The 14745-nt window shown below is 32.6% G+C and overlaps 1 protein-coding gene across 1 annotated transcript; it reads left to right on the top strand.

Moving 5' to 3' along the window:
- Positions 1-1916: 1916 nt before the first annotated feature.
- LOC122580404 lies at positions 1917-4365 on the top strand. Its single transcript, XM_043752671.1, has 3 exons — positions 1917-2058; positions 3729-4259; positions 4355-4365. Exons 1-3 carry the CDS (start codon positions 1917-1919, stop codon positions 4363-4365), a joined length of 684 nt encoding a protein of 227 aa, XP_043608606.1.
- The last annotated feature ends 10380 nt before the right edge of the window (positions 4366-14745 follow it).

Here is a 14745-nt window from a genome sequence, read left to right as displayed (position 1 = left end):
TACTCCTTATTGATACTTATTTGTATTGTAATTTTTTTTCTCTTAGTGTCTTGTTTATTTAAATGTTACTTCATCCGTCCCATTTGAAAAGTCTTATTTTGAATATTCAAATAGTCTTAATCTTTAAACTTTGACGATAAATATATATTTTTTGTGTAATATAAAATTTGATGAAAGTTATATCATTGAAAACACGTTTAAAACACAATCAATTCTTATAACTTTTATCAAGTATTATATAACACAAAGAAAACTATTTAAGGTCAAAGTTACAAAAGTTAGACTTTTAAAAATTCAAAAATGACAATTTTCAGCGGGACGGAGGGAGTATACTATTATAAAAAATATATCAAGTTATGAGATACTAACATAACAATGTATATATGAAATACTAAACTTAGACATGTTTTAAATTACTTCATAATATATAATTATGTTACATTATAATTTTTTCATTTTTTTTTTCCAAAGAAATAGTTGATAATTCCAAAATTCCACCCTCACATCAATTATTTTGAATCATTTTTACTTGAAATATATATAACACATTTAACGAAATTCGTTAAAAGCATATATTACCTAAATAACTACATCACACTTTTACATCAATAACCTACATAAATCGCCGCCGCCACCATCATCGATCGTCATCGTCGCTTCCACCACTACCAGACCACCACTACCATCCGTCACTACCGTCACATCGCCCGAATACTTGTAACTTAATTATTAAACATATCTAATCTTCAAGTTCACCAACTCTAATCTTTTTCACCTTTAATAAACTTAAGGAATCGTTGGGATATGCATGTGCTATACATTATCGAATGAGATTGATTTCTCATCCACATTTCATAAACAAACCGATTTAGATCTCGATCTTGGCAATTAATTTATTAATTAACTAAACACATACTTCATTTCCATACCTCTTTCCCTTGTTTTCTTTTCTTAATTCCGATTTCTGACGTGAAATATATATATTAAATACCCCGGGATTCGAGTTAATTCTTTAACATTTTCATGACCAGTTCTTCCATTTCTCCGATCCGATCATATTTTCGTCAAAAAACAAGCTAATTATACCCTCTTTGGTTAAAAACAAGAATTTCTGACTTTGTTATATCAATTTTATTACTAGTCATATTTTACTTCTAAAGACTAAACACGGAGTAGGTGGTTTTTATACCCGTGTCAAATACACGAGTTTTACAACGGTATCAATATACGAATTAATATATAGAACAAAAAAAAAAGTAGTTAAAATGTAAAAAAATAATTAAAAAATAATTGAAATATTCAAATGTAATACTGAATGGTAAATCATATCAAAGCTAGATGGTGTAGCAGAGTGTCCTTTATACAAACTACTCTAGAGAATGAATATTTTAACCTTAATTACACAATTGATCGAGTTCTCATTGCTATCTTGCAAAAAAGTAATTTTGTTTTCGTTAGCTAATATATTATTCAAATTGGCTTAAAGTGTAAATTGGTGATAGAAATTAAAAAGTGTAAATTAAATATTTTTAAATTAGGACAGAGTGTAAATTAATGATGGAAAACCAAAAAATATAAATTATTTTTTACAAAATTGGGTTAAAGTGTAAATTGATGATGAAAGACCAGTAAGTGTAAATTAAATTTAGACATGTGCTAATTTAGTTAATTTTGAGAAATTGGGGGTTGTGATTAGCCAATTGATGTTAAGTCAATTGTCTTTTTAGTATATATTAAGTTAAGATTCCACTGGGTTTTAGAGAATTTACATGTTCTTAGATTTGTGTGTGGATTAAAAATTGATCAATGTATTGGAAAAAACGGAAACCAATTTTGTGTAAGTACATAGATTTTGATGTATATATATATATTTTCTCTTTTTTAATTTTTAGTAACATCTGGAACACCATATAAAGATGAAACTAGGCATAGTAGAAATATTCGTACTTGATCGGGAATTCGATATCCAAACTCGGTTAAACCGGGAAATCCTCGAGTTGAGCGAGGATGGAGACGGGTATGAGGATGCAATTCAATTCCCTGATGAGAATGTGGACGGTGATGAGAAATCATAAATTCCTGATCCTCCTATCTGAAGTCGAAAAAAATTAATTATATATATATTTATTAGTTTTACTTTAAGCTTTTTCTATTTATTAGAATCAACTTTAAGTTTAGAACTTTTTGTTTAAAACTTTTTATGTGTAACATTTTGTTTATCAATGACTTAATATAGATTTTAGTTTATGCATCAAAAGAAAAGGTTGAATTACATATTCTTTTAATTATTTTTTACTTTTACTGAATTTATGTTTACTTAAAAAGATATCTCTGATACCCGATGAGGATAGGTATGAGGATGCAACTTAATTCCTAGACGGGGATGGGGACGGAGATGAGATTACAAGTGGCCGGGAAACGGGTATGAGGATAGAGATTAAGATCCCCAAAAATATCTGACCTATTGTCATCCATAGATGACACTATGTCAATTCCACTTTTTTTCCATAGGTTTAAGAGATGCGCAAACATCTCTTAGAAAAAACTCATAGAATCGCGACTCTAAGAAGTCGAACCCAAAGATTCGTAGGTAAAATTTAGAGAAGCATTAACTAGTTAAACAAAAGTTATTAGTTTTATAACATAATTTGGTATTTTGTTCAGCCAAACAAGATTATCCGTTGATTTTGATCTCCTTCATGCAATCAATTAACAACGCGCTCTCCCAATTTCATATGATGATGGGACGGGCGACGCACACTACTTGAAGGTGTTGAATTATTGCCCCAATGCCTAATGATACTTTGATGTTGCCAAATGAACTCTAACCCACGAGATTGAATAAGGTTGTTCGATCTTAAAAAGGTCAATGTGTTAATCAAGATATTACTTTGTATTAGGCTTCTTCAATGTACATGGTCTAGCTGTTGGAACCACGTTAGTGTGACCGTCACTGATCATGTATCATTCCTGATATGATAATTGACGATAATGAAATCCCTATGTCTAGGTAAATATATGATGAACGTATTTACTCTTAGAGACGTAATGTGTGGGGGCTTCGCACTAATGTACATGGTTTCATCATTTGTGCCCAAAGGTCAAATATGATTCTCATGGTGCGTTCTTTTCCTTTTGGATAATGAACACTAAGTATATTGATTCTGCCCAAAAGTGATTTAATACACTTTGTGTGCTAAAAGGAATATTTTTCATGCATAAGATACACGATTCTTAATTTTGTGCCCAAAGGTCAAAAGATAAGCGTTGTGTTGCATGACCCTAATGCTCATGTGTACTTAGATATTAGTTACTTCTGCCCAAAGGTGATGTAAATCTAAGTAGAGCCTTATGTCAACTTATTGTTTTGGTGTTTACAATAGGTTACCTATCACTGGCTTCATTAGTATAATGGTCTTAGTCTCATTACTTTTAGGAACATTACTTTAGCCTCTTACGTATTAGGCATTACGTTAGTTCCATTACTTTTAGAGACATTACTTAATAAGCCTTGGATATCTAATTATGTTATTATAAGCAACATTATTATTAGCCCTTAGTTAAGTTTAGGCATTACTTTAGTTTCATTAGTTTTATAGATATTGCTTAGTCTGCTTTAGATAACTAATTATGTCACTATAATCTAATTGCCCTTAGTTTTAGGCATTACTTTATTAATCTTCTATTACTTGTATCCTAAATCTATATCCTCCTTATTTCCACTGTAGTACCTACTCTTGGTATTCAGCCACTTACCGGTGCAAACTACACTGCTTGGAAAGATCAATTAGATCTTACTCTGGGGTACCTTGACCTTGACTATGCCATTCGTAATGATGAACCCGCTGCTATTATTGCGAACTCTACTGCAGAACAGAAAGCAGCATTTGAGAAGTGGGACAAGGCGAATCGGTTATCACTTATGACAGTCAAGAACTCTATTCCCCTTGGTCTTCGAGGAGCTATTCCTGAGTCTGACAAAGTCAAAGATTACCTCAAATCTGTTGAGGATTACTTCCAGGGATCGTCTAAAGCGCATGCAAGCAGCTTAATGCTAAAGATGCTTACTCTGAAATATGATGGAAGTAGCGGTGTCCGTGAACACATAATGAAAATGAGTGACATGGCGAACAAGCTTAAGACTCTCGAAATGGAAGTCTCTGATAATTTTCTTGTGCATTTCATAATGACATCATTGCCTGCTCAATTTGATGCCTTCAAAATTAACTATAATGCTCAGAAAGATAAATTGAAGATGGGTGAACTGATTGCAATGTGTCAACAAGAAGAGGATCGCCTTAAGCTCGAGAAACCTGAAGCTTTTCACCTTACTACCACTGCTAATTCTAAGAAGAGGAAGGGTAACAACAACAACAAGACTGGAAAGAAAGCTTCAAAGATCAGTCCTGGTGCAGTTGCCTCTAGCTCTAATGTCTTGAACATCAAATGTAAGTTCTGTCGTACTCAAGGGCATGTTCAGAAAGATTGCCCTAAGTTCAAGGAATGGCTAGCTAAGAAAGGTAACATACTTTATGTAATATTTGATTCTTTTACTACTAATGTTCCTGTTAATACATGGTGGGGTGACTCTGGTTCTATGGTTCATGTGACTAACTCAATGCAGGGATTCCATACAATCCAGAAGCTACCAAAGGGCCAAAGAAAACTTAGAGTTGGAAGTGGTGATCTTTTAGATGTCGAAGCCATGGGAACTTATATTTTACATATGAGCACTTGAAAATGTATTAGACTAGTAGATACCTTATATGTACCGAGAATTACTCGGAATCTCGTATCTATTTCTAGACTAGACATTGAAGGTTTTGTAATAATTCATGGTTTCGGCAAGATTACTATTACTCTTAATAATGAATTGCTTGGTCGTGGTTTCTTGGATGGATTGCTGTATAAATTAGAACTAGATCATAATTTCTCACAATCTTTGTTATCTTTTAATGTTGATGATATAACTAAAACAAGGACAAATTCACTTAAGCAACAAGAGAATTCCTCCATGTTGTGGCATAAACGTCTTGGTCATATCTCACGAGATCGCATGACACGACTCATAAAGGATGGAATCTTACCACCTCTTGACTACAGTGATTTTGAAACATGTATTCAATGCCTCAAAGGCAAAATGGCTAAAGGGAATAAGAAAGGAGCCACCAGAAGTTCCAACTTGTTGGAAATGATTCATACTGATATAAGTGGCCCCTATCCCGCTTCCATTACAGGACATACTTCATTTATTACATTTATTGATGATTATTCACATTATATGCACCTTTATTTGATTAAGGAAAAGTCTGAATCCTTGCAAACTTTTAGTGATTTTAAAACTTTGGTTGAAAACCAACTTGAACGTAAAATAAAAGTTGTAAGATCAGATAGAGGAGGTGAGTATTATGGTAGACATACTGACGTTGGTCAAGCCACTGGTCCTTTCCATGACTTTTGTAAGGATCATGGCATAATTAACCAATACACCATGCCTGGTTCTCCTCAACAAAATGGTGTTGCTGAAAGAAGAAATAGAACCCTAATGGACATGGTGAGAAGTATGCTTGCTAACAATAACTTACCTACTTTCCTTTGGACTGAGGCCTTAAAAACAGCCGTTCATATACTCAATAGAGTTCCTTCTAAATCTGTCCCTAAAACTCCTCATGAGATTTGGACAGGGAAGAAACCGAGTCTTAGATATATGAAAGTATGGGGCTGTCCTGCCGAAGCTAAATTCTATAACCCTAACTTAAAGAAACTTGATCCTAAGACTGTTACATGTTTCTTTGTCGGTTATCCGGATAACTCAAAAGGTTATCGGTTTTACTGTCCTTCCCACACTACTCGCATCAGTGATACACAACATGCCACGTTCCTAGAGAACTCAGAGATCAGTGGGAGCACGACAAATCATAACTTCGATTTGCAAGAAGTACAAGAAGCGGGGGGAAACGATTCGTCGGTTATTATTACTCCTCCGATAACTCCTCTTGTATAGAACGCTGCTCTGAATGTCACTGATCCAACTCCTCCTAATGTTAATCATGAGACCACTAATGCTGAAGGATCTTCCGAAAATCAACTCAGGAGATCATCGAGGTCACGTAGGGCCACTAATTTTGATGACTTCATTACTTATCTCACTGAAGTTGAGGATGTTGGAAAGCTTATTGATCCTACCTCCTATAAAGAAGCCATTAATAGTGATCAGGCCACTCAGTGGAATGAAGCCATGATTGAAGAGCTTAATTCCATGCAGCATAATGACGTTTGGGAATTGGTTGAACTTCCTGAAGGATCCAAAGCTGTTGGTTGCAAATGGGTCTTCAAAACCAAATTAAACCCGAAAGGAAACGTCGAACGCTGTAAGGCCAGATTGGTTGCGAAAGGCTATACTCAGAAGGCTGGAGTCGATTATCAAGAGACCTTTTCTCCCGTGTCTCGTAAAGACTCTTTAAGGATCGTTATGGCACTAGTAGCTCACTTTGATCTTGAGTTACATCAGATGGATGTCAAAACAGCTTTCTTAAATGGAGACTTGGAATAAGACGTATACATGTGGCAACCTGAAGGATTTATTCCAAAAGGTAAAGAGCACATGGTCTACAAGTTAAAGAAATCCATATATGGGTTGAAGCAAGCATCGAGACAGTGGTACCTTAAGTTTGATGAAGTTATTAAAGAACAAGACTTCATAAAGAATCAAGTGGATCAATGCACCTATCTCAAGATCAGTGGGAGTAACTTTATAATCCTTGTTTTGTATGTAGACGATATTCTACTAGCAAGTAATAACTTGGATATGTTCCATGAGCCGAAGCGGATGCTTTCGCAGAAATTCGACATGAAAGATCTCGGTGATGCCTCTTATGTTATAGGTATCGAAATACATCGGGATAGGCATAATGGTATTTTAGGTCTTTCTCAAAGGGCCTATATTGAGCGGATTTTAGAACGCTATAACATGCAACATTTCGCACCCACTGTAGCTCCAGTAGTTAAAGGAGATGTATTCGGTACTTTCCAAAGTCCGAGCACTGAGATTGAAAAAAAGCAAATAAGGATGATACCTTACTCGTCAGTAGTTGTTGGTATGCAACATTATGTATGCTCAGGTCTGTACTCGTCCAGATATTGCTTATATTGTTGGTATGCTAGGGTGTTACTTATCTAATCCTGGATTAGCACACTGGAAAGCGGCTAAGAAAGTTCTACGATATCTGCAAGGGACCAAAGACTACAAACTAACGTATAAAAGAAGTGACAATCTAGAAGTAGTAGGCTATTCCGATTCCGACTTTGCCAAAAACAAGGAAGATAAGAAATCTACTTCTGGGTATATTTTCATGTTAGCTGGCGGACCTATCTTGGCGGAGTCATAAGCAGAAACTGACTGCAACGTCTACCATGATGGCTGAATACATTGCCGTTTACAATGCTACTTGCCATGGGATGTTAATTAGGAATCTGGCCAGTGGACTCAAAGTCGTCAACTCCATTTCTAGACCATTGAAGCTTTACTGTGATAACTCAGCTGCCGTAACTTTCTCGAACAGTAACAGTTCAACTGGCGCTGGGCTGTATTTCGATACAAAGTATTTCGTTTGTACGCGAACGGGTTGAGGAAAATGTTCTTTGTATTGAGTACATAAGTACAAATGACATGCTAGCGGATCCGATGACCAAAGGTCTTCCTCCTAATGTCTTCGTAGGACACGTGTTGAAGATGGGGCTTACTAAAGACTTAGTTTAAATTGTACTTATTTGGTCATTAGTATTATTGTTTAAAAAATTTTCCTCCTTATTCAGATTTTGTTTGTCTATTAATTACACTTTGAGTACTCATATTGGTGTATTGACATTGTGACAAAATTTGTCTTAGTCAATTGATCATTGCTTATTAGTTTTAAATTTGAGTCATAGTTTGACTAGTGGGGGTCCTGAGTTGATGTTCTTCTCTACGACTGTACTTATTGGCTATGATTTCGGTTTAAAACAAAATGAGTATTATTCCGGAACTTATTTAAATACTCATAGATAAATGATCGATCGGTCAAGTGGGAGAATGTTGGAACCACGTTAGTGTGACCGTCACTGATCATGTATCAATCCTGATATGATAATTGACGATAATGAAATCCCTATGTCTAGGTAAATATATGATGAGCGTATTTACTCTTAGAGACATAGAATAGGGTTTCCCATTAGGAGATTGTAAATAAGAGGACTAATGGTATACACATTAAACACCACAGGGGTTGAATGTGTAATTACTAAAGGGTGGTAAGTGTAATTACTCTCATTATAAATAGAGGGTAATTAACCCTAAGTTAAGGTTAATCACATACACATAATCCCACACAAATTCGTGTGTTTACTCCTCTCAAATTTGTGCATAACATCACAGCCGAATTACCCATCTCATCCTAACTCAATCACCTTGTTTTGGGAACCCGAAATCAATGGCAAATATGTTTAATGCCTTTAGAGGTTCCACAGGATCATCTAGTGAGTATTTTCCCTTGAATCAAACCATGTTTATTCCAACACTAGCTTGTATGCTCCACTGATGTCGAGGAAGTTCTAAATCTTTGTTTAGTGAATGCAATTTGATGGTCTAATTAACTTCGAAACAAGATCAAGGGCTGGCTGTAAGTTCACATTCCTAGTTTGGACCCAACAGTTGAAATTGTGATTAGCACACATTCCTAAAGTTTAAACATACCTTGAAGTAATCTGCTTACTCGGGTGGTGGTTAGTGAAATCACATAACATTTGGATACTTGTTGTGTGGTCTTAGCACATCGTGGTTGTTTTAGCATATTTGCCAAAATAAAATATGTAGTTTGGTTTAAATCTAAGATATTTGATATCTTTAAAAATATAAATAGAACTTGTTTAAAAAAAATATACTCCGTATTTTATATGGTATCAGCCTATCAGGGCTTTGATTATGTACAACCCATTGTCGATGCATTTGGAAGGGAACCTGATCTACTTATTTTTTCGTTATTTTTTTTAGTTTAATTATTGTTATCTATACTTTTATACTATATTATAAAAAAAAAGTAACCGCATTATTGAAACTTGCATGAAGAAATTGTCTAAAACGTCCTTAATTGTTAAATTACACTATGAGTTATTTATCTTTTAAAATATCTCCAGTATTCCTTTACATAATCAATTATCTACACTACTCGACGTCGCCTTTACTAACCACCGCCGCGTTGCGCGGGTAACATGCTAGTTATAGTTAAATAAAACATTATTACTTTTACTATTGATCAGTTCTTAGAAAATATTACACTCAGCAGTATAACTCTAACACTCAATTTCTTAAAATATGTATATATAAAGTATAATAGCTGCTATAACAAACATGCAATTGCTTGACTTTTAAATAGGATTGTTTTTAAAAACAAAGTTTAAGGTTTTTTGTTTTTTTTTTTCTATTTTATCATATACAGGGATAGAATGTGGACGATTTGATTGTGAGAGGAAAAAAGGAGGTTTATCTACTTATTTCTTCATAATTATTGTTTTCAAAGGTTCAACGATTAAAACGAGTGATAAACATTTTTAACTAAAAAGGTTGGTGCCTTGCTTATTTAATTTTTATTTTATGAGAGAAAATACCTGTGTGTTGCGTCAGTGAGAGATGGTGGGGTGATAGGTCATAAAATATGATATGTCCTAGGAGATGATAGGTCATAAAGTGTGATAGCCAAATGTCTTAGCCGTACGGGCTCCGCCCCCGGATTTAAAAATTCGTTGAAAGTATGTCGAATGAAATCTCTAATGAAAGAGCATGAAATTTTAAGTACACCCATATAATTTTTATAATATATCGACGTACGAATTTTGAGATAAAAAATTTTGAATGAATTAGAGGAATAAAATGATAGAGGAGAGAGAAAAAAATTAGTGGTTGAGATTTAAGAAGAGAGATGAAAATAAAAGTTGAAAAGTTGTAGGACATTGATGTATAATACATCATGCATTATCATGTGTACATTGCTGAAATTGAAAGTTGAAACCTTATTTGCTTTATAATACGAGAGCAGGTACCCACGCGTTGCAGCGGTGAGATGGTGGGATGATAGGTCATAGAGTGTGATAGGTCATAGAGTGTGATAGCCAAATGCCTTAGCTGTACAGGCTCCGCCATTGGATTTAAAAATTCGTCGAAAGTGTATCAAATGACATCTTTAATGAAAGAGTATGAAACTTTAAGAATACACATATAACTTTTATGATTTATTGATGTACGGTTTTTGAGATAAAAGATTTCGAATGAATTGGATGAATAAATGATTTGTGGGGGAAAGAGAAAAAAAATGATTGGTTGAGATTTGAGGAGAGAGAAAGGATAATGTAGGTAAAATATAGAATTGATAGGGGACATTTTGGGAAAGTAAATGCTAAAACTTATAATTTAGACAAAAGGATTTTTGCTTTATAATATAGTATAGATATAGATATAGATTTAGATTGTATAATTTTGAGCAACGAATTAGTAGTTAGAAACTAGCATTTGATACACCATGGTGGCATCCAATTGGCAATATGCAGAGCTCGAAGCACACTTTTCTGGACTAGGTTTCTCAAAAATCTCTTTAATGATCTAATTCTACAAGTAAAAAATGGAATTAAACCTTATTGAATTTCTCGAAGGTTTAAAATCTTACCAATGAGCCATTAACACATTAATCATTGACGCTTGTTTATTATTTGAATCAAGAAAATGCTTACACATAAGCAATTCCAAATACCCTGATCAAACTCAAATCAAGTTGCAAATTTTACTGCAAAAATAACAAGTGTTAATTAGGTTACAAGTTGGTGTTTATGGAAAGCTAGAAATGACTTCCTCTTTTTGAATATCCCTGTGAACATTGGCAAGATTGTCGCTAACATCAAAAGCCTGGGCTACTTATGGTTTAAGAATAGAACAAGGAATTGCTCGATTAGTTGGGAGAATTGGTGTAAATTTAATGTAATTAGTACTGTATAGCTTGTAACTGTTATTCCCGTTCGCTTTCGAGAAAATATATGAATAAAATTTAGCTTTCAAAAAAAAAAAAAGTTATATGAATAAAAATAATATGCAACATAAAGTATTTTTGATTCTAAAAAACAAGTTACCAACACCATTCAGTAGTTTTTACCTCAAAATGCAACTGGTACTGTACATAGTTTGATAAAAGTATCGTAAGTATAGTAGTATAGTAGTTGTCAAAGGTATGTATATCTATACTTCTATTTATACTACTATATAAAAATTATAGTCCTGTGTTAAAAAGTTTACAATTTTGGAGCATGCAAAATTACAATTTTATCCTTAATTAATTAACTTTCACAATCATTCCATATCTATACTTCTATAGTGCTATATAAAAATTATAGCCCTATGTTGAAAAGTTTACAATTTTGGGACATGCAAAATTATCATTTTACCCTTAATTAATTAATTTCACAATCATTCCATCTTTTATTATATTAAAACACAGTTGCTCTAATAACTTATCGACCAATCACAACTCTTGATTTCGTAATGTTGACTTTTGTTTTCAATTTTGACTTTAATTTACACTTTTTTGTTTTCCATCACAAATTTACACTTTTTACCCAATAATTTTAATATAATAAACAAATATAATAGTAGCTAAAATATATCTGATAGAATAATTGTTAATATTTATCTAACAAAATAATAACTAATATATATCCAATTTATATTTTTTACCCTATAATTTTAATATAATAATCAAATATAATAATAACTAATATATATCCGATAGAATAATAGCTAATATTTATCCAATAAAATAATAACTAATATATATTCAATAATATATTATCCAATGAAATAATAACTAATATATATATATATAATTAAAAATAAATTAAATTTAATGTAAATATATTAAGATTTTAATAGTAATTGTACTATTTTAATTTTAATATATACTAAAAAATAGTTGAACTAATGACTTATTAACCAATCATATCGTTCGATTTCATCTAATTGACTCTCGCTGATGTCATCATTAGTTTTTTACATAATTTTATTTAATTAATAAAAACCAAAAAACTAAAATAATTAATTTTACAATGTTATTAAAAATCGGTTTCTATTTACAAAGTCCGGTTTTCACACACGAACAAGTGTACATTGCAATATCTCGGGTTAAGTCGAGAAGGGTTTTAAGGTGTTAATATGTGACGAAGATGAAAAGACAAAAAACACTATAACAAATTTCTTCCATAAAGAAGTCTTTCAAATGATGAAGGAGGGTATATCCTTCCAATGTTCTTTTATTACATTAGTTTTCTTTCTATTAGCTTAACATTCTTGGCATTTGAATTGAACACTTCGTATCCACTTATATCTTCAACTTTGAACTTATAAGCTTTTATGAGATACATGTATAATGTATTAATATCTAATATTAATAATGTCGTAAGTCTCGTGTCCAGCGTTGGACACGGGTCTAAAATCTAGTAATTTATTAAAATATGTTCACTATCCCTAAAAATCCAATATCTTTGTATCAATTATTGCCTCTACCACCCGTCAACGCCACCACATCGCAACTAATGTCATCGTCGCCGCATTGCGCGGGTACCATGCTCGTACTACTATATAAAAATTATACCCCTATGTTGAAAAGTTTACAATTTTGGGACATGCGAAATTACCATTTTACCCTTAATTAATTAACTTACACAATTATTATATAATCTTTTAAAAGATATTCACTATACCTAAAAATCAAATATCTTTGAATCAACACCAATGCCATCATCATCCGTCGACGCCACCACATCGCAACTAATGTCATCACCGTCGTATTGCGCGGGTACCATGCTCGTTAATTTATGTATGTATTGTCGTTGCTGCTTTTGCGTTTTTAGGTAGTTGGATTTAATTAGTAAAAAAGAAACAATTAAGGAGGGTTTTAATTTGTAGCATACGTTAAAGACTAAAACATCTAGGCTGTCATTGTCTCCGGTTCAGCCTGATCTGAATCCAATTACATCTAGCTATAGCTTGGCTAGGCTATTGTCAATGAAAATTTAAGTAACATGGGGGGATGACCCCCACCCCCACCCCTCAACCTCCTTTGGCTAGCGACCACCCTAAATATATATATATATATAGATTTTATTTTATGGTCACTGGACCACATCATCACCTTTGGCTAGCTTATTAATTTAACGTATGTACCATATTATATAAATATTAATTAAGTTTTATAGAATTTACCAACAAAAAGATACAATCCAATACTAGACTGGACCATTACTATTCATATGGTAACGAGAGAAGATTTTTATCTTTACTTCTATCCATACTTTTTAAGATGTTGTGATTACGACTCACCGTGTATATGATTCATTTTCGACCAGGTTCTAACATTGCACAGTACATATCATTACCAATGACACAATATACCGAATTTACAGTCGTAAGCTAACACGTATCCATTTAAAAAAGTAAAATAATTAAAGCTAGGACCATATATTTTGAAGTCAATATTTGGTAAGTAACTAACACCCGATTCCGTTTTCCGTGTCTCTATATATGGGTTATGGGTCTTGATACCATCTACTGTGGTGTGTGTATATGAAGAAGTTTGAGATGTAAAAATCATTACCCCTACTTAAGAATCAAACATTTGAAACATGTCTCCAAACATAAATATATCATGAATTATTTTATCCAATTCTTATTTATTGAAGTCAATTAGTAATCTTTTGCTAAAAAACATGGAAAGATGGTAAGTAACCAACCATTAATAAATAGATTTGTTGTCGTTCAAGAGAAAAATTAAACTAAATGGATTTGTACGAAAAAAGGGTGATCCCTACACAACATAATTTTGCCATACACAATAATACATGTATCAGACAGTTGTACTGTACAATCTTTTAATGCATATGTTGTTGTATATGGTAAATTGTGTTGTGTAGGGATCATTTCCCGTTCAAAAATAGATGTGACCAAAGTTCTCTTCAAACCGGATTTTTCCAAAGTAACTGTTTTTTTTGTTTTGAAATTAGAGATGAATATATGAAAATCAATACCACTGTACCCAAACATGACGTTAAAAATAGTACTTCATCCGTTTCATTTTGATTGTCTTATTTTGATTATTCAAGTCTTTTTCTTTTAACTTTAACCGTAAATATCTTTGTTTGTGTTATATATTAGTTGATAAGAGTTATTTCAATGAAAAGAACATTTAAAACTAAATCAATTCATATATGTTATATCAAGTGTTATAGTCAAAAAATATTTATAGTCAAAGTTGAAAGAAAAAAATTCAAAAAATTAAATTAAGACATTTAATATGAGATGAAGGGATAATAATAAATATAGGGAAATGGGCATTAAAGTAAAAAAAAAAAACACATATATATATATATATATATATAGGTGGGTGTCATTGAACAACATGTCTATTGCTGACAGTTACTTCCAATGAAAACTATAACTCAAAACATGCAAGAAAGGGTACCAGGCCCCTAGATTAGCATACAGAAAGCTAACTGCCAAAACACCTTTTATTTACATAACAGAAAAGCTAGAAAAATTCCCACATCTACTTTTACTATATGACTAGTTAATTAATTAGAACTACTAACTTTCAATACATTATATAAAAAGGAAAAGTTACAACGAAAGACACCTTCAGTTACACCCTATATATGAAGAAATTGCCAATCAAGAGT

Source organism: Erigeron canadensis, chromosome 8, assembly GCF_010389155.1.
Source record: "Erigeron canadensis isolate Cc75 chromosome 8, C_canadensis_v1, whole genome shotgun sequence".
Lineage (NCBI taxonomy): Eukaryota > Viridiplantae > Streptophyta > Magnoliopsida > Asterales > Asteraceae > Erigeron > Erigeron canadensis.
The sequence above is the reverse complement of the archived record's forward strand: the minus strand, read 5'-3'. Positions and strand labels throughout refer to the sequence as shown.